A 21,501-nucleotide genomic window follows, 5' to 3' on the forward strand; every position below is an offset into this window, starting at 1 on the left:
TCGTTCATCTTCGGAGCACAAATTAAGATATTTTTAAAAATCAGAGAGCCTTCTGACCCTGCATAGACGGCAACACAACTGACACGTTCAAGTCCCAGAAAGGCAGTAAGGACATTGTTAAAATAGTCCATGTGACATCAGTGCTTTAAAGGAGACTTCCAGAACAAAAATTTACAGGTAATGTACTCACCCCCTTGTCACCCAAGATGTTCATTGTCTTTCTTTCTTCTGTCGTAAAGAATTTTTTTTTTTTTTTTTTTGAGGAAAACATTTTTTACATTTTTTTCTCCATATAATGGACTGATATTTTGAACTTCCAAAATGCAGTCTAAATGCAGCTTCAAACGATCCCAAATGCAGTTGTAAACAATCCCAGCTGAGGAAGAAGGGTCTAATCTAGCGAAACGATCGGTTATTTTCATAATAATAATACAATTTATATACTTTTTAATGTCAAATGCTTAATGCTTCTCTTACTCTCTCTGAACTCTTTTTTTTCCCGGTTCATGACAGTTAGTGTATGTCGAAAAACTCCCATCTCATGTTCTCCCTCAACTTCAAAATCACCCTATATCGCTTTTTTACCTTTTTTGTTAAAGGGGTCACTGGATGCCCGTTTACCACAAGTTGATATGATTCTTTAGGATCTTAATGAAAGTCTATAATACACCCTTTTTACCTTGCCAAAATGAGCTCTGCAAAAATCATCCCATTCTGAGGGATTGTTCCTTTAAATGCAAATGAGCTCTGCTCGTCTCGCCCCGCCCCTCTCTTCTCTCTGTGGAGTGACAAGCCTGTTTACTTTGGCCGCGTTTAGCCGAGATTAGCCGCGAAACTTGCTAACTAGCAAAATTCATAAAAAAAACCCTTATACTCACTTCTTGTGTAAGTGAAGCTGGGTCGCGTGAACATAGATGCATTTATGTAGATCGGGAGGTGCATTCCCTTCACAAACAAATGTAATCCACTGCATCTTCAGCGACTCAGATGTCGGGAGTAAATGACGACCACTACATTCATTATTACATCCAGCAACACAACACCTCAATCGCTCAATTGGAGATATTGTTGTCTAACTTACATCCCTGCTCCAGTATCGAAACAATGGAGGTCGGACTGTTTACAGCTGATCTGAGATAAGACACTCATGTCAGTCAACTATCGTGGGAGCGGCCTCTGTTGGTGTGACGGCACAGTGACAGGCATCTGAGAATGGCTCAGTTTGAAAAAGGGGATATTATTTTTACAGATTAATTAAAAACCACTGCATGGATTTTTATCATTTTAGGACAGATTTGTACATACTTTGTACATACACTGCTAACATACATTAATGTTCAAACAATATGAGAAAGTGAACTTTGCATCCGATGACCCCTTTTTTACGGCGACCCGAGTTCGATTCCCGTCTCAAGGTCCTTTGCCAGTCCCCTCTCTCCTCCCAGTGCTTTCCTGTCTCTCTCAACTGTCCTATCTATAAAAATGCATTAAAAAGCCAATAAAAATAATGATAAAAAAATAAATAAATGACCAATCGTTTCGCTAGACAAGACTCTTCTTCCTCGGCTGGGATTGTTTACAACCACATTTGGGATCGTTTGAAGCTGCATTTAAACTGCGTTTTGGAAGTTCAAACTCAGGGCACCATATCAGTTTATTATATGGAGAAAAATCCTGAAATGTTTCCCTCAAAAAACATAATTTCTTTACGTGAACATCTTGGATGACAAGGGGGTGAGTACATCATCTGTAAATTTTTGTTCTGGAAGTGGACTTCTCCTTTAACCATAATGTTACAAAGCTATGAGAATACTTTTATGTGCAAAGAAAACAAAAAAACGACTTTATTTAACAATTTCTTCTCTTCCATGTCAGTCTTTGATGCACGTACCACAACGCATTTGGTCTCATAATAAGTGAAAACATTGGAAGACACTATGATTGTTTAATAGGATAAATTTGCTGACTGGGTTTGAGTAAGGTCCAGTAATAACATACAAGTGTGTGATGCACCAAAAATTTCGGCAACCAAAAATATTTGGCCAAGCGGCAAAAAATTAATTTTTTGGTTTCAGTCGAAACCACTGAACAAAATTGTGCCATTTAATGAGCATGTTTCTACTGTGTCAGCATCTGTTTTGTGCACAAAACATGGATAAGCGACAACAAGAAAACATGTCAGCAGTGTGCACACTCTTCACAATGAATAAAACTGATGCTAGAGTAGCAAAATGCTAAATTTTTTAGGCTGAAATGTCACTTGCCAAAAAGCTTTACTATAAGATGATGTTAAGACTATATGCCTTGTAGGATTAATTCGCTTCCAGAAAAATTTCCTTATAATTTACTCACCCCCACCATCCAAGATGTTTATGTCTTTCCGACTTCAGTCAAAAAGAAATTAAGGTTTTTGAGGAAAACAGGATTTTTCTCCATATAGTGGACTTCAATGGGGATAGACGAGTTGAAGGTCCAAATTGCAGTTTCAATGCAGCTTTAAATGGCTCTACACGATCCCAGCTGAGGAATAAGGGTCTTATGTAGTGAAACGGTTGGTCATTTTCTAAAAAAAATTCGTTTTCATATTTTTTAACCACAAATGCACATCTCGCACTAGCTGGACTTCACGCATTACGTAATCACGTTTGAAAGGTCGTGCGTGGTTGGTTCTTCATCTGTGTACTTTGGTTCAAAAGGGTAGGGCAGGACGAAAAAAAACTCCATCTCATTTTTTCCCCCAACTTCAAAATCGTCCGACATTGTTATTTTTATTTTTTTTGTAAAGGCGTTTGACTTTCTTTGCATGATCACTTTGTAAAGTGAACATCCGTCTATGTCATGCATGACCTTTTCAGTGTGATTGCGTAATGTTAATGTTTTTTTTATGGTTAAAAAGTCTATATATTTTTATCATCAAAGATGATAACTATGTAAATCGTTGTAAATGTAAAAGAAGAACCAAGTCCACACTACAACTATAATCAGAATCCATCCTGCTTTAAAGTTCTCAAGCATTTAAAGCAACGGATGACAAAACTGCAGCTTGCACCTATAATAAACAGAACATTATTGTGCTTTGGTGTGGATGCTAATATATAGTCAAACCAAAATTTATTCAGACACCTTCAACATTTCTCACATTATCACAGTTTATTCGCTATAGTTTAGAAAATGGTAATAAAATATGGCTAGAACTTCGAGTTAAACAGTGTCAGAACAAATTCATCTTGATAATGTCAGATAACTGTGATAGAAATGCATGTAATGGATTACAGTTAACCAAAAATTATTCAGAAATCTGTTAGTATGACAATATTTATGCAACTATTAATACTTGGTTGACCAATTACCAAGCGATGCTTAATTTTGTTCAGTCTGTGGTTTAAAAAGTATGCATTAACAATGAAAGAAAAAACACTTAAGCGAAACATTGTCAGGTCAAAGTGTCTGAATAATATTTAGTTCCAAATTTTTATCAGTTTTGTATGAAGATTTTTTGGATATAATATGTGACCCTGGAGCACAAAACCAGTCATAAGTAGCACAGGTATATTTGTAGCTATAGCTAAAAACATTGTATGGATCAAAATGATCGATTTTTCTTTTATGCCAAAAATCATTAGGATATTAAGTAAAGATCATGTTCCATGAAGATATTTTGTACATTTCTTACCATAAATATATCCAAAGTTAATTTTTGATTAGTAATATGCATTACTAAGAACTTCATTTGGACAACTTTAAAGGTGATTTTCTCAATATTTAGAATTTTTTTGCACCCTCAGATTCCATATTTTCAAATAGCGTCCTGCATCTCTGGTGTGTGATAATTTTTGTTTTGACTGTAGTTATATTTATAGTTATCGTTTTTTATGTGACCTGGCCTCAACATATAAATCTAAACAGTTCATGCAGTCGGCCAATGGTTTAATTTATCATCTGAGAAAACGACACCCTGAACCAGAAGTAATTACCAAATTTTATTACCCAAACTTTAATTTCAGCGTCAGTTGCAGTTTTTGGCTACATGAAAACTTTAATTTTGGTCTCAGTGTTTCAAATAAAAACAACATTCTGCATATCTGTTATGGTCTTGTTAGTTTCCACACCTCATTTCCAAACTAATACTTCAGCATTGATTCTTACGGTCTGTGGTGTGCTAGTATTTCGTACACGTAATGGTAGCTGGTGGTAAGTGTCAAGGGCACGATGGTGTTGGCGAAGCTGTTCAAGGATCATCCGTGGTCCAGATGTTTAACCACAACCCCACCACCATCTACTTTATATGTCTTGTAAAGTCTTTACATTGCATGCTCATCATCAGGTCAGAGTTCAGAAGGAAGCATTTTACCTTCCATCATTAGTTTTAGCAAGAATTCAATATTGCATTGGTTTCGTGTCTTTGTTCTTATGCGCTAATATTTGCACCGATCATATTGTGATCACTGCTTTTTTTAAAGTTGGACTTCCCCCTCTGCCGTCTGCCAACCTGCATCAGTCAAGGTGTTTATTGTAGTCTGAAACGCTTGCAGGGCTTCAAATGATTCCCAGCTTTTTCATTGTGTTGGGATCAAACTCCAGCTTGGCCACTTCCACATGCCACTTAATTGCCGCCGGTGGGTGGTTTTATTAAAAGTTTTTAGCATTTTTGAAGGCAGCCTGCTTTGGGTTTTTGGTTTGGGTCCAGGGAGGCATTGCAAACCACACGCTAACCAGGATCCCTGTGTGAAAGTGGGTGGGCGCCTAAAAAGCCCTTTAAGATCTTTCAGGACTGAACATTTTGGGAATGTTCTGCCTCTAACCAGCCTGTCTCTCCTTGACTTCCTGTGTCTTGTACGCTCTTTCTCGTCCTTTTATTGGTCTTTAATGAATGCAGCGCTCTCTCTCTCTCTCTCTCTCTCTCTCTCTCTCTCTCTCTCTTTCCCTCCACCCAAACTAAAATTGTTCCTCTCCACACAGGGGAGCGTGGGTAGTTTTATTGGTCTAGAGGGGAGGCGGAGTTGGTTACAACGGTGAGGGTAGGCGGAGAGGGGGGGGAGAAGTGGAGGATCCTGGGTAATTAAGGCAAATGGCTCCCAGATGGCGGGCTGTCAGTGACGTGAGGAGAACGACAAGCTCCAAATGGGAACCAGATGCAGCGGCGGTCGCTTTGAACTCGCCGGTGATGCGCTCAAGAGGCGAAATCGCTGGCAGGGCTGGCGTCCTCCGAGCGCAAGAAAGAGGGAGACCAGGAAAAAGAGGAAGGAAGAGAGAGCGAGAGACGGTTATTCACAGAACTTAATTCAAACACTTTAGTCATTGCGGGATTGTCACGCTGTGCTTTGGCCAGCTTAATTTTTGTAGAATTTGTCAACTCTAACAGGAACACCACTTCATTTATTTCTTCTTTTGAGTTTTTGGGCACGATTCTCACATTTCTGGAAAGGTTTCTTCAGAACTGATGTTAAACTGACAAAAAGTAGTATTTCTGAGACTTAATTAATCTGATAAATTTAGTCCAAGAAACTCTTTATTGAGCATTAGTATATTTTTACTACTTACATTAGCCAGCATTTATAAAAATAAATAAATGTAGCTGCAAGCAGCAATTTTCGGGATTCAAGTGCTTTTAAGGCATTTAAGCAAATATGGGATAAGACATTGCATAGTGTTTAGCAAGCCTATAACCACCTAAATGATTGAAAAGCATTTTTGGCAAATACTGGTAATTTTTTATTTTTTTTTAAATGTTTATGACTGATATATTGCCAGCTGTTGTCCGTTCTACTTAAAACTTTGCATGCTTGTTTAGAATCGCCTGAGGCATGTGCTCAGCAGGTTTCGTGAAATTTTGAGTTTTCCTTCAGGCTTTATAGGATTTTGGATAAATTTGGACAGGACCCTTTTCTAAACCACCCCGTTATAGCTTCCCAAAGTTTGAACGTTTTTTGATAATTATTGACCAAAGGTTCTAGAGAATAGTACTGCAGTGTTTTTCTCCAGATTGAGCAAAAAACCTAGGCCTGGTTCGCAAAAGAAGGTTTTTTTGTTTTTTTAAATCTTCTCAATCATTTAACAAATGATTTGATTGACAGCAGTGATTTTAGAGGCAAAGTTGCCTGGAATGAGGAGTTCTATCCTATGATATGAATATCGCATGTGCCAAAAACCGTGCAATGTACAATTGTTTACGTCCCCAGTGGCTGATTTTTTTTAAATTTCTCTCAGACCTTTGGGGCCGTGAGTCGAACAGGTCCACCTTTTGTCCAACCTCAGTTAACCTTGTCTAACAGGTGCTCAAACTTCATCGGTCAATGTTTTTTGAAATAGTCAGATGTCTTTATTGTCTTGTTGCACTTTGGACCAAGACCGTGTTCAGCGATTTTTATGTTGATAGGACAAATGGTTGCGTAGGTATAGCCATTTTTATGTTTTTCCCTCTTATAGCGCCACCAAGTGGCCTAGCGACATGATTTTTGTTCTGTGACCTCAGATTGAGCTCTTACATACATGTTTTGTGTTTGGCAGAGATATCTCATTCCGTTCAGAAGTTATAGGCGTTTTACTAAAAGTGTCCCTGCCCCTTTTAAACGCTTTGGCGTCGGTGAGACGAAAGCAAAACTTTTTTTTGATAATTATTGATATTCATTGTCCAGAAAATCTTTCTGCACTGGTTTGGCTGTGATCTGGTGAAAAACCTAGGACCAGTTTGCAAAAGAAGGTTTTTTTTAAGTCCAAGTCCAAAATACCCAAAAACACACTTTAGCATTCGACTAATGGTACTTTTGATGGCTGTAGCGCCCCCATCAGGCCGATTGGGGCGAGCCTTGGTGACCTTGTAGGCGGTGTGAGTACTACCATCCCTCCAAGTTTCAAGTCTCTACGACTTACGGTTTGGTCTGCACGATCAGTTTTACTCAGAGATCGCTGATCCTCGGCCATTCTAACAATTACAATAGGGTTTCAGTGCTACACGCTTGAACCCCTAAATATTACTGTCATGCCTCAGAAGACCCATTAAAAATTAATTTACTGTGCCCCATTGTTTTATTTCGTGGAACAAGAGATGTTTTAGAGAATGTAGTTTGGTTGCTTTTTCATGCAATCACAATGCGTTTTGAAGCTGCAAAAAAAAAAAAAGGCCCAAAAGCATCATAAAAGTATTATAAATGTGGCTCATGCACTATATTTCGACTTTTCTGATGATAGAAACGGACTGAAATTGAATTTATTCACTGACTATTTTGACATCTGCCCTGGCTTTGGTCAGTGAGTTCAAGAGAAGTAAGAACGAATCACTTTTTTGAGATTTTGAATCATTTTCAATGAATCAGTTGAGTCACTTTTCAGTTTCAACTCACTAGTGATCCAGGTGCAGTGCTTAACAGGTGAAGATTCTAAATGCATAATAACGTCCATTATTTCATGAAAGAAAAAAAGTAATTTAGGTTTGGAATGACATAATCATGAGTAAATTATGCGAAAATTGGTGAACTAACCATTTAACTGTGCCTCTCTAGGCTTATGGTTTAAAATTGTGCTTGCATAAAGGTTTGGAAAGTAATACAGTCTTACCTATAAGTGCAGTTATTACTGATATGATATTAACCGAATGTTGTCTATATGTTCTGATGTTTAGGACGGTGGTGATGCCCATTGCTCAGGAGTTTTCCCCAGACGTCGTGTTGGTGTCTTCAGGGTTTGATGCCGCAGAAGGACACCCTGCTCCTTTAGGAGGATACAAAGTCACTGCTAAATGTGAGATCTTACTATTAATAATGTCAAAATGTAAAATTCCTTTTAAATTTAAAGTCATTTAATTTTTAAACAGTCCCAGATGAAGTTTGTGTTTATCTGTTTCTGGACTGTGACACTAATGTTATTGGTCTCGCTGCAGGTTTCGGGTTTTTGACTCGGCAGTTGATGACGCTAGCAGGAGGACGCGTGATTCTTGCATTAGAGGGAGGTCACGACCTCACTGCCATATGTGATGCTTCTGAGGCCTGTGTCAGCGCTCTGCTAGGACTGGAGGTCAGATTTCATGCTTAAGCTGTCCAAATACCATCATGAGTATACATTTATTAAACCTTTATAATCTTGTTATACCATTGCCGTTAACAAATACTAAGCGTTGTTGTTACGTAAGGGTGTTAACATGACTTTTCTGGCATCGTGTTGCATGACGTGCTCTTTGTTTTAAAGGAATAACAATAACTCCCTTTTTCATCTCGTTTTCTCTTAGGAGCCTCTTCCGGAGTCGACTCTCCTGCAGACGCCCAATGCCAACGGAGTGCTTTCCCTCCAGAGAGTGCTGCAAATACAGAGTGAGTGTCTCTCGCTCCTCTCGTCCCAGTCTGAATCTAATTATCCTGAAATGCACTGGCTTCCTGGTAGCACACATTTGTTTAATTCTTTGTAATTAATTATAATCATGATCGTCGTTGTTTCACCACATGGTTCCTGCCGTGCCAAAATATTCCTATAAAAACAACGGTATGGGATGCACTACGTGGCGAACAATACCTCTCTCATGCTGTCTGTGCGCTTTTGACATGATCTGTTTACAGTTTTAAACAGGCTGTCGTCAACACTCATCACTCACATTTTCAAACCTGTGTGACTTTCTATTTTCAGTTCGACACAAAAAGAAACGCAGAATGTTCAAGCTGATTTTTTTGTACGATGATTCACACAGTTGAAGTCTAATAAGGACAATGCAGTCTATATGAGGTCATACAATATCTGTTTGACAAACCGACCAAAATTCACCATTATTTTTCCCTCTGCTATAGTTCTCCAACATCATGAAAGCCTCATTGGTTCTTGTGCGTCAAATAAGCATGTTTGAGCTTCTGTTTAAGATTTTTAATCTGATCACCAAACCTGCATTTATTTGATCCAAACTACAGCAAAAACAGTAAAATTTTGATAGATTTTTACTATTTAAAATAACTGCTTTTTATTTTAATACATTTTAAACTGTAATTTATTACTGTGATTTCAAAGCTAAATTTTTAGTTAATAATAATTATTATTAATTTTAAAATTAATAATTCATTTTAGTGATTAATAATAATAATAAATGTTTATTGAACAGCAAATCAGAATATTAGAATGATTTCTGAAGGATCCTGTAACACTGAAGACTGGAGTAATGATGCTGAAAATTCAGCTTTTATCAAAGAAAAAAAAATCATTTTAAAATATATTTTAATAGAAAGCTGTTATTTTAAATAGTAAAAAAAATCACTTTTACAATTTTTTGCTGTGTTTTAGATCAAATAAATGCCGGCTTTGTGAGCAGCAGAGATTTCTTTAAAAACATTAAAAAACTTACTGTTCAAAAACTTTTGACTGGTAGTTTAGATCTGAAAGTGTATCTCTACAAGACTTGAATAAAATCGCTTGGTTCATATGGATTACTTTTACAATGTTATGAACTTTCTAAAGCGTTAAAGTTCTGATTCCATGTATTCAATGGAGGGACAAAAATCTCAGGTTTCATTAAAAATGTCTTTTGTTTGTATTTTAAAGAAAATAATGACAGATTTGTCATTTTTGAGCGTACTATCCCTTTAAATTAAAGTCTTTTCTTCATAAAAAGGCTTCGGACAAGTTGTATGTCGTGTTTTTTGTTATTTCATTTCATGGAAATGAGCAGCTTTGACATTCTGCAAAAGATCTTTTTTGTGATTCACATTAGATAGAAAGTTATACAGGTTTGAAATTACATAAAAACTGTAAATTAAGGCAAAATTTAGTCCTGTCTGTTCATTCTGAAATATATTTCTCTGTTTCAGGTCAGTATTGGTCATCACTGAAGCCGGTGATGGGCACAGTGGGGATGTCGTTTCTGGGTGCCCAGAGGAAAGACTGTGAGGAAACGGACACAGTGAATGCGATGGCGTCCCTCTCCGTGGGTGTTTTGACCAACAAAAGGTGAGATCTAATGAAGAAATTTAGCTAAACGCAATTTGTCACTCCTATACACTGTAAAAAAAAATAATTGTTCCAAAAAGTTGTTTCAACTTAAAATAATTTGTTACCCTGCTGACTTAAAATTTTTAGTTTAGCCAACTTGAAACTTAATGTTACTTAATGTTAATTGAGTTAACAACTGGAATATTTAAGTTGACTAAACTAAAAATTTTAAGGCAGCGGGGTAACAAATTATTTTAAGTTGAAACAACTTTTTTTTTTGTTTTTTACAGTGCATAGTTCTTAATCCTGTACACAAAAACAAGTGATTTATACACTTTTTGTTTTTGTACTATGAACTTTTATTCTCATCCAGTTTTTTGAGGAGGCACTGCCTCGCTTGCATCCTCAAAAATTGTCTCTCTCTCTCTCTCTCTCTCTCTCTCTCTATATATATATATATATATAAAATTACATAAAACAGTAATAAATGGTGCCTTGGCAACTAACTGAGAACTGGAAATAAATATTAAAACGGAAATAAACTTTAATAGTAATGTTAAAAAAGAAAAATCACAAAAGCAAATAATAAAATTAAACTAAAATAAAATGGAAACGGAACAAAAAATATTAATATATTATTTATATTAATATTATTCTAAAATATTAATAACAGGTATAATAGTATACAAATAACACAAAAAATATGTCTGTGACAGCTGCATGCACAACCAGATTTACTGACAAATAAATTCAGGTAAAGTCAAATTTTGGGTCCCACTGTATGTTAGGTGGCCTTAACTACTATGTATTTGCATTTAAATTAATCATTTAATACAATGCACTTATTGTGTACATGCATGTTTTTGCATTGTACTTGTATTTTAATATCTGCATGTAATTGACCCATTACACCTTAACCCACTCTTAAACCTACCTATACACCCAAACCCGTCCCTAACCTTACCCGTATCCCACCTCAATAGCAGCAAAAGCGTTTTGCAATACAATATGAGCACAGTAAGTACATTGTATTTATTTTTGATGTAAGTACATCTGACTGGATTTAGTTTTTGCAGGCTAATCTATAATCCAAACCAATTCATGCTAATGTTTTCACAGGTGCCTATTTCCCTTTTAATCTATGCTGAGCTTCAGAGCTGGAGAAAATCATGCTTTTGTTGCATCCTCGAGCATAAAAACCATATGCTGATTGTTTGATCCTAAACATAAACTTCATTTTTTACAGCCTTGCTGATGAACCCATGGAGCACGACGAAGAAGACTCCCTTTAAACCAGGTCTTTACGCGTCTGAAAACTGTCCAGTACCAAAATGGCGCTCCACACCACGTGATCGAGCCGTGCCTCAAGACCAGCAGTGCCTCAGGGGGGCGTGGCTTCCTCATCATAGCCCCTCCCCCAAGACACCACCTCAACACTGACCACCAGCACAGCGCGGCTAAGCTAACAACCCGCAGCTACAGTTCTGCCGGGGCTCTGGGATCCACGGCATCTTCTCCATACCACACAAACAAACACACTATGAGGCCGTTAGTGTGTTTTTAACATTCGCTAAAAGAATGTGCTCGAATATTCACCTCCGGTGCCTCGGAAGAGACTATTTACCTTAGCTGGAGATGCAAAAGGAACAGTTCCAGTTAAGGATTATTTAACCTTTTTTTTTCAAACTACCCCTGACAAGCGGACTGTGTGCTGAGAGAAAATGAGGGGTTTCCTTGCACCTGGCAACCACAAAGTGGCTCCACTCTATGATGCCATTACTATTAACCAATTTAACCACTAAAGACGAAGAAGAAGATCTCGACGACTGTGGGTTTTATAAATCGTAATTTTTTTTTGCACTGTGCATTCCATAATGTGAACCGTGAAATTTTCCAAACCTCTGGGAAACGAAAGATCTAATTCTGTATCTAGTTTTACGCTTTTAAAGTGAAGCAAAAAAAAAAAAAATAGTTGCATTCTTGTCAAGTTCAGTTGCGTTCTACCTGCATTCCCAGCATGAAGGCTGTAGACTTGAATACTTCGAGATTTGTACTGATTTTGTGTATCTGCCTCGCGTTTTTAAAGGCCAGAGGGACAAACCAGCTACGAGCAAGTTTATTGCACACACCCACCCAAAAAAAAAAAACACATGTACTCTCTAATTTCTGTGCACACGTCGCATCCTTATGACCACTGTACAGTTAATATCGTGGACACAGGAAGTGCTTAGGCTTTCCCTAGTAGCTCAGTCTCTTTTTAGACCAAACTAATTTGAATATGACTTTTATATGTGTGTGCGTGCGTGTATCTATCGATCATCTATCATCTTTTGTCTGTTCTGTACTCGCAGTTGACCACGAAAAGCGCAAAACGACATTTGAATGGGCTCTCGCAGCCACTTTAATGGCAGTGTGTGAAATTCTTTTTACAGCACAATTGTCTGTATTTTTTTTTTCACTGATCTTTGTTGTTTTGGACGAGGGAAATGGCTAGCTTGTTAACCTGTGGAGAAGACTTGTCTAACGTTGGTGTGCATTTAATGATTTTCTTTCATTGCTGTGCACTTACTGACGTTTTTTTCATTTTTACGAGGGATGCATTGTTTTTGGATGGCGTTCTGTTTTCCACAGCCTGCACATAGATGTCTAATTCACACCAGTTGTGTGGATGAAGTTTATAGCGATATTAAATATGTCTCTCGGCCGCTGGGATTCACATTTACGCCATCATCGATGAACCGAAATTAATATCACACCAACCTTAAAACCGAAACGGACGGACCTCTTCCAATCAGCATGTTTGGTTTTAAAAACCGTATCACTTGTTAAACATTTGGGACCTTGGACCACAAAACCAGTCTTACGTAGGATGGGTATTGTGTGGGTCAAAATGATAATATTTTCTTTTATGCCAAAAATCATTAGAATATTAATGTTCCATTAAGATATTTTGTACATTTACTACTGTAAATATATCAAAACTGAATTTTTGATTAGTGATATGCATTGCTAAGAACTTCATTTGGACAATTTTAAGGGTCATTGCACACTTAAAAAATAACATTTACACGCTGCCTTCGAAACTTTCGTCCGTCATTAACAAAATTCAGATCAGCTTCGATTTTCTGCGTTTTTGCATCCGTAGCTAGAATTTTGATAGGGAAGGATGACAAATACGAAAAAAAATTGCATACGAAAATTTCGGACTCGGTGTGCATTGACCTTAAGGGCGATTTTCTCAAAATTTATATTTGCTCCCTCAGATTCCAGATTTTCAAATAGTTGTATCTCAGCCAAGTATTGTCCTAACAAACCACACATCAATGGAAAGCATATTTATTCAGCTTTCAACTTTCAAAAAATTGACCCATGTGACTGGTTTTGTCATTCTGGGTCACATTTCTAAACAAAAATCGATCTGGTTGCATAATCCTGATGGGCCAAACCTCTAAAATAAGAGCTGGAAATCATCATCCACATGCTGTATCAGTATCTCATCGCCAGTTGGGACGTTCCATTCACCTAGCAGCACAGTTCATGGTGCTTGTTTGACTTTAGCGTTGTGCCTTTTGGTTTAACGAACGCCCCGGCGGCTCAATTCGCATTGTTGGCTAACAATGACCAAATCCGATCTTTCTGACAACTATTTACCTCTGCATTCACAACCAAATACAGCGTTAACATGCTTTCCTGCGTTCACTACAAGAAGCAATCGTGACCTGTCAGTTTGCTGTCATTACGAACACGTGGACTAAAACTAGAGGCATTCCTTGTGCGCCCAACAAGTCTCCACTTCCTCCCTTTCTTGCCTTGTACCAAACCACTGTGGATAGTTCTACATTTGTATGATTCCATGTAAATAGTACCAAGCATTTATCGATGTTTTGTGAGGTTTTCATGAAGACCCTGGGTAGCCTTTGCCCATCAGACCCCCATGAAGACTGTTGTAAAATAGAGCAGATGCAGACGTTCGCTCATTAATGAAGTCATAGCTAACTAGCGGCGATCTCGCTGCATATTTATAGTACTTCAAACAGTGCACTTGCATTCCACCGTCACCAAAACACACGTCAGCAGTTGAGACCGTTTGGACTTGGTTAGCGACAAATCGACAGCACTTAGTGACAGTTTCACCGGGCCGTTGGGACTGTGGCTACAGATCTTCACATTCCGTTGCCGTTTGGACACTGATATGCGTCTTATATACAGTTCTAGTTTAGTGGTGTATTTTTACAATAGCTTTGTGCATTTGTACTGTTTTGATATACCTCTCAAAGCGCTTGTATTCTCTCGTCTCTCCGAAGCCTTTATGAAGTAAAACGGAGAGCGCGTGCTGTCGTCACCGCTCTGTAAAAGCAAACCAGCGCCGTCTTAATGTCATTTATTCCCTGTCGCCGCCTTGTATGGATAATGTAAATAGTTTCCTACGACCAAAAGACTTCACCTACGTGCCTTGAAGTACTTTACCTGTCGACCCCCACTAACTGGATCGGTTTTTAACAAAGAGTAACAGAAATGACGTTTCCGAACCTTCATGTACTTAACGATTCCTTGGTTCATTTCCTGTTTCTTTATTTCTCTGTGTATAGAAAAGAATGTCTATTTTGTACTGTTTCTATCTTCCTAATTAAAAAGGAAAGCATTTTTTGTTTGCCTGAATTGCGTTTGTGTCATTTTTGCGTGCTCTCTGTTCTCAGCGTCTGAACACCAAAATACCAGCGAACTGAAAGAAATTAATCAAATGTGTCACATCCACACATCCATTTGTTTTCTATTATTTGAGAAATATTCACTCGGGTCTACACATGCTCTTTTTATTTTAGCATAGCAGAGCTGTTATAAAAAAACACTAGGATAACTATGGTTCCTGGTAGGAATGACTACAGTGCCTGCGTTTTCCACCAAAACACAGCTGCTGCAGTTGTTATTACTAGTGTAAAACTGCTGGGAATAGCCACTAAATTCTCCCAAAAACTCTAGAAGCATCTCATACTGTTTAAGATGCCATTTTTTTGAGTGCCATGATAAATTCTCAAAGGCGTTTCACGCATCTATTGAAGCATCTAAGAAGGAACCAGTGCAATTATGAATTGCACATGCACACAACCAAAGACATCTGCAATACCCGATTAATGACCACAACATCATCCATACTGCTTTAGTTTAGGCCACTATGGCCGTGTGTTTTGCACTTCAAACATACATCTTGCAATTTTTTTACCTAATTACACGTACTAAACAGCAGAATGTGGCACTTTTGTGGCGAGGCGGTCTGTCTTATTGCTTGCCAACCAGACATATATTTATTGAAGCCTCAAACTAAAAAGGATAATGCCAAGTTTATGTGCAAACCAAGTTTAGCTGACATTTTATTCTAATTAAGTAGTTAGCAGTGTCTGTCTGGATTCTAAAGAACTCGTACGAGCAGAACAAGAACACCTTGATCTATTGCTTCAGATTTTTAGATTCACTTCTCATTTGTTAAATGATTTATTTTTCTTCAAAAGTGAAAAAATGCACCAAAAAGGCATAAACATAAAAAAAGGATTAGTTCAATTCCAGAATTAAAAATTCCTGATCATTTACTCATCCCCATGTCATTTAAGATGTTCATGTCTTTCTTTCTTCAGTTGCAAAAAAAATAAGGTTTTGAGAAAAACATTCCAGGATTTTTCTCCATATGATGGACTTCAATGGGGATCAACAGGTTGAAGGTCCAAATTGCAGCTTCAGAGCAGCTTCAAAGTGCTCTTCACGGTCCCAGCCGAGGAATAAGGTTCTTATCTAGCCAAACAATTGGTAATTTTCTAAAAAAAAATAAGAATTTATATACTTTTTAACCACAAATGCTCATCTTGCACTAGCTGGACTTCACGCATTATGTAATCATGTTGGAAAAGTCACACGTGGTTAGTTCTTCGACTTCATACTTCGGTTCAAAAAAGTAGGGTAGGGCGAAATGTTGTTGGGTCGGTACTTCCATCTATGTAATGCATGAGGTCAAGCTAGTGCGAGACAACCATTTGTGGTTAAAAAGTATATACATTTTATTTTTTGTAGAAAATGGCTGATCATTATGCTAGATAAGACCCTTATTCCTCGACTGGGATTGCATAGAGCCCTTTGAAGCTGCATTGAAACTGCATTTTTGACTTCAACCCATTGATCCCCATTGAAGTCCACTATATGGAGAAAAATCCTGGAATGTTTTCCTCAAAAACCTTCATTTCTTTGCGACTGAAGAAAGCCATTAAATTATCTACCTTGATACATTTGCTATTCACCAAGTCATCATATTGCATAATCAACAGCTTTATTTTTTTAAAAAGCGTAACAACCTTTATACATTTAGACGGATATGGTATATACCATGACACGATTGTTACACTGTCACAGAAGCATGTTGGCTAATATACAGCATACATGACAAGCGCAACAACTCTGATCACATCTGTATATGGGGGAATATAGTGCGTCTACGTAGCATTTTTCCATCAGGCTAAGGTTAGCTATACATGTAGAGTCCTTATGACAGTCAATGTCTGCCTCTGTGTGTCCATACATAGTCAAAGTCAACGAACGCTGATCTCAGATCAGCACTCTGCCACTCAGTCAGAGTCATTTCCAGAGTTTGATTCAGAGTTGTGTGGAAATGTCAGTTTAGACACCTCTGGTGTCAGTTCCTTTAGATGGCGGAGGGTCGTTTTTGTGCATTTGTTGCATCGCTCCATTAGGAGAAGAGAAAGATTGTTGGCTTGTAGTTGAAGCATGATGTCCTCTGGGATAGTGGGAAACTGTTGAGAGACAGAAGGGGAAGAACATGTCAGAAATGTGCTTTAGAATCAAAATGACTTAATATATCTATATAGACAGGATTGCAAGTATACTGTAATTTGCATGTAAATGATTTGTTTTACATGTGCTACTTTTTGCATGTTTTATATTTTTATTATTTGTTATGCACGCAGCTTTTGTGATCTAAAAATGACCTTACACCTAAAAAAAGTCACACCTTTTGATAAAAGACTAGTGAAGGTTTGGATTAAAGGCAAACGTAGGTAGGTTAAAACACTGAGGAGAGGAAGCATTTCAGGTTTGGATCTGGATTTCTTCATAAACAGCTTTATTTAAATTGCCCAATTGTTTTAGCTGGAATCTGCATGTCATCTTAGCCTAAAGCGAAGGATTCATTCCCATGAGCACCGGCAAACACGTTGACTCATCTCGTATAAACGAAGGACATTGCTAAAGTAATACAGTATGTGGTGGATATGACTAGTCCAAGGAAACCACAACCCAAAATAAATCCTGACAAAGAGCCGTAGTTACTCTGTTTCCATTACCGGCACACTTTTTTTCACAAATCAGCCAAACAAGACAGGAGAACCCCTGACAACAATACATGAAGATGCCATTTTAATTGGTTAAGATTATGATAATGCCAGTCCTGGCTCATAAAACTGCTTCAAAGCTAAACTTCAAAGATGTTTTTTGATATTTGTGATTTGGGGTTTGTTTACAAGATCCATCATGGATAAAAGCTTTGTAATAGAATGTAATCTGTTGAGTATTATGAAGATGGACTTTAAGGGTGGTGTTTTTTTGTTTGTTTGTTTTGTTTTTCCCCCTCTCTCTCCCATACTACTAATCATTTATAAGAAGAGAAAGGTTTAAAAACCTTAAGCGTGTACAATTTATTGCTAATATTGGTATTTTTAAATGCAGAATGTAAGAAAGTGCTGCACCGAAAAACAGAATACCCTACAAAAACGTTGTTTATTTTGGCGCCGGGGTAAGTTGTGCACATTCCTGTTCTTTTGTTAAGTATTTCAGTTCATTTGACTAAACTGGCAGCTACCAATAAGAGATCTATTTCACAGATTCTGCATTTTGTCCCAAAATCAAGTCAGAAAATGTGAAAAATTTAGTCTGGACCCGTGCACAACTAATTGCTGGCACACGGTTGCAGAATATCAATTGGGGGATTTCACCATTCTGAAACTACGCAATGCCAGCTAAATATTTCCAAACTCTCGCTGTGCCCAAAAATCAATAGCATCGGCAAGTCATACTTTCACTAAAGTCTTCCTCTTTATAAATGCAAACCTTAAACTGATCATCATCAAACTCTGTATTTGTGTGTATGGCGTGCATCTTTCATACACACACACACACACACACACACACCTCTGTAACACCCCACAACTGTTTCCAATCATTAGGTTCCTGCATGTCTAGGCCCGGTCGCCTCTGATTGCACGACACTGGATACGAGATCCCGTGAAGGGCAGAGGGAGGGCGATTTACACCCGTGGGCTAAAGGAGAGTCCTCTCCACCTTTCTCTGCTTCCTGTTCACTCACTTTTCTTTTCCTTTAATGATTTTTCTTTGTTCCCTGTTATCTTTAACAGCAAAGCATGGCCCCTGGTGCTCAGTCTGAGAGCTTAGTGGAAAATAAAGCGGAATAAGTACACATGTGTATTAAATACATGTTAATTACATAGTTATTACATATGTACTAACATATTAGTAGTTTAGTTATAAATTAAGTTCTAAATCTAGAAATATATGCTAGAACTGTGCAGATATAAACTTTATTAAAAAAGCTTTTGTTGGCTTTTTTTTTTTTTTGAAAATGTACTTTAAGTTTTTAAACGTACTTGTGGTTAAGACAAAACATACTATGAAATCAAAAGAGGCTGCGCCAGTAGGCCTGTGTATAACTTCGACAGCGAAATATCACAAGCTAAAAGTTGTATTTAGGTAGACTTGACATGTAAGTGTTTACAGTATACATAGATCACATGACGAATACATTTGTTTATGAGAATAAGAATAATATCCGTTCTTCTGCCAAGACGTGTATAAGGGTTTAAGAGTTTCGCATTCATGTTGTTTTCTTAAAATGGCTAACATCTCACAGATTCTTGAAACAGCATGTTTATGCATGTAATTTTAATACCATTAACCTGGGGTTCAAATCATTATTTTTTTTCCATATAAACAGATGTTTGAACTTATAAATTCCTATTGCTGAATACCTATTCCTTTTTGGACAAATGTGAAATTCTTAGAATTTAGTCCATTTAAAATAAATACAATATTTAGAACTGATTATTGGTGCAAAGAATTATTACATGGAAAATAAAGTCATTAATATCCAGCATATTGTGAAAATATCCTCCCTTAGAAAATGATCATAAAAGTAATGTGTATTATCTCTGTAGTATTGTTTTCGGTGGTTGTGATTCGTGAACCATTTCTAAACACAAATAAATAAACAAATGCATAAGTAAATATACAAACAATTTACTTCCAATGCCTGCAGATCTTTATCAAGTCTATTATGAATCTATTACACAGTGAAGATAAAAGCTAGCACATATTTCGAAAATTAAAATGCAGCATTGAACAAACTTTTTATTTATATTTATATTATTTATATGCCATTTTGTGTCATTCTAGTAAATTTGCAATGCAAATGTGTTTCTCAAAAAGGTTTCAACAGTATCATTTCAGCGGGTGAGAGCTACTCCAGCTGGTTAAAGGTCCAGCCACAAAAACAGCTGCCTAAGCCACAGTAAGGGCCAGCAGGCAGTTACACCAAACCCCTGAGGAAAATCATTAGTGACAAAACCCTTACAGTTATTATAATTAATGTTATTATGTTATTAAAACTTGGGATGTTCGTTGTAACTGGGTACAGATCTTCCCCGATCATCACCAGCATATAGTAAGTAATCTGTATTTATTATACATATATGAATATATGTATATATATATGCACTCAAAATTCTCAGACAAAACCGTTTTGTGTGCATGTTTGATTATGCATGATTCCACATACACCATAAAACTGAGTTTAAGTAGTTAAGTAGTTTTAGGTAGCCCCTAAATCCACCAAAAATGATTGTTGTGGTGTATGTAATAAACCCAACAAGTCCATAATCAATAAGCAAGTCATTTTCTCATTTGTGATAGAGAAGCGTGAACTTGCAGATCAAGAACTCAAGCTAAACCGAATCCACTCGCTCATTCTTTTCATTTCTAACACTTCATATTGCCAACTCGAGGTCTGACGTACCTGTAGAGGTCTGCTCTGAGAAAAGTGAAAAGATGGAAGGTCAGAGGTCAGCTTTAGGCAGGGTCAGGTCATGGCGGTAGGAGTCAAATGGCGGGTGCTGGTGAAGTTGAAGCCGTAGCTAGTAGACAAACAGCGAAAGATTTAATAATCAGAGTCAGTTTCTCTCGGGCGCAATGCAGGGATAGAGTTCAGGGGCTGGTTGGAGTTTCTTGGGGCAGGTAGGATCAGGAACGGGCGAATATCTAGTGAGTGGCGGACATGGACCAAGCGCCCTCCATCCTCCATACGGAGAAGGCGTAGCTCAGCCTTTCGTGGGCCAGGTAGTTACAACTGGCCAGCTTGGCATCCATCTCATCGCTTTGGAGAACCTGGTAGAGAAAGTCGATGTATCTCGAAGCCAGTTTGAGGATTTGAATCTTGCTCAGTTTGTCCGAAGGCAAAGTAGGGATGATCTTCCTCAGCGAGGCGAAAGCGTCATTTAGGGACTGCGTGCGCTGCCGCTCCCGGACGTTAGCGATCACCCGTTGCGTGTGGAGGTCCTCGAACGGTTGTCCAGGCACAGGTGACACCGTGCTCACGGCGGGCACTAGGGAGGCCGAAGAGGATGACGAGGAAGAAGGAGAATTCCTCTTGGGTCGTTTGGGGCAAGAGGGAGCGAGCGTCGACGGGCCCTCCAGTGAGGTCTTGTCGTCCTGCGTTAGGGGTTCTTTCTTGGGACCTGTCAGCCGCTTCCGAGCGCCCGTCGGTGGTGCAACAACGACGGGGCACTTGTTAGGGCGGCGTTCTTGCTCCTCTTCACTGGGTAGGACCCCACCCTCGGGAAAGTCGCCACAAGACTGTTCCTCTCGCATGACGCTCGGTCGTCCTTGTCAATCCCGTGCTTCTATCCTATTTTGCGTCTTCGTTTGTGGCCTGTCTTGAACTGAGAGCAGTTTTAAGGGAAAGCAAAACAAATCAAAGCAAGGTGGGGCTTTTTTCCAGACTTAAGAAGGTGCCAGATTATGCGGCCATACATCTGGGTTCGTAACAAACTCTTGTCTCCTCAGTGTGTCATGTAGCTGTGGGTCAGTTCTTGAAACCTCAAAATCACCATCTGGCTGTCAGGTCTTTTATAAAGGCCCATGGCTAAGCCTTCCAAAGCCCTTCCTACTTTGATCAGCGATTGGTTAAGAGTTGGATTGGTTGAGGGGTGGAGCCGCTCGAAGGAAACAGGAAGCCGATGCACGTCCCGATTGGAGGATAGAGCCAGAAGGAGGGGGGGGGCACGATCTAAGGTAGCGGCAAACGACTCTGCTGTAGAGTTTTCTTGAAATTGTCTGAAGCATATTGGTTCCAGATTTCTCCCAAAACAAGCCTTCGGTCCATACACACCCCCTCCACCACTCCAACACCCTACACCTCCTCTTTTTCCCCCAGCACAGCCCAAGACAGACAATAGGAAGGAGCAGAGGCTTGCTGTTTCGCATGCTGTTTCATGCTGTCTCTCTGTTGGCTTTATGGCATGGCGAGGTTTTCAA

General features: G+C 38.4%; 3 protein-coding genes across 7 annotated transcripts in view; 1 reads left to right on the forward strand and 2 right to left on the reverse strand.

Moving 5' to 3' along the window:
* Nucleotides 1–14,559, forward strand: part of hdac7a (histone deacetylase 7a) — a 129,607-nt gene extending 115,048 nt beyond the window's left edge. For all 5 annotated transcript variants that reach the window (XM_051096163.1, XM_051096164.1, XM_051096165.1 and 2 more), the window contains 5 exons: nucleotides 7,619–7,737; nucleotides 7,877–8,010; nucleotides 8,222–8,303; nucleotides 9,780–9,918; nucleotides 11,147–14,559. In XM_051096163.1, the coding sequence (XP_050952120.1) occupies nucleotides 7,619–7,737; nucleotides 7,877–8,010; nucleotides 8,222–8,303; nucleotides 9,780–9,918; nucleotides 11,147–11,192 (520 nt within the window). In that variant the 3' untranslated portion in view covers nucleotides 11,193–14,559. The remainder of the gene's footprint in view (nucleotides 1–7,618; nucleotides 7,738–7,876; nucleotides 8,011–8,221; nucleotides 8,304–9,779; nucleotides 9,919–11,146) is intronic.
* Nucleotides 1–21,501, reverse strand: part of mitfb (melanocyte inducing transcription factor b) — a 226,781-nt gene that overhangs the window by 78,640 nt on the left and 126,640 nt on the right. The window lies entirely within an intron of this gene.
* Nucleotides 16,127–21,060, reverse strand: twist3. Its single transcript, XM_051096183.1, has 2 exons — nucleotides 19,985–21,060; nucleotides 16,127–16,694 (listed from the first exon to the last, which is right to left on the reverse strand). Exon 1 carries the CDS (start codon nucleotides 20,833–20,835, stop codon nucleotides 20,227–20,229), a length of 609 nt encoding a protein of 202 aa, XP_050952140.1. The 5' UTR covers nucleotides 20,836–21,060; the 3' UTR covers nucleotides 16,127–16,694; nucleotides 19,985–20,226.

Source organism: Labeo rohita, chromosome 23, assembly GCF_022985175.1.
Source record: "Labeo rohita strain BAU-BD-2019 chromosome 23, IGBB_LRoh.1.0, whole genome shotgun sequence".
Taxonomy (NCBI): domain Eukaryota; kingdom Metazoa; phylum Chordata; class Actinopteri; order Cypriniformes; family Cyprinidae; genus Labeo; species Labeo rohita.

Bases quoted from the DNA above. Each gene is read 5' to 3' on its own strand.
- twist3 (XM_051096183.1), bottom strand. From the start codon at position 20,835: ATGCGAGAGGAACAGTCTTGTGGCGACTTTCCCGAGGGTGGGGTCCTA.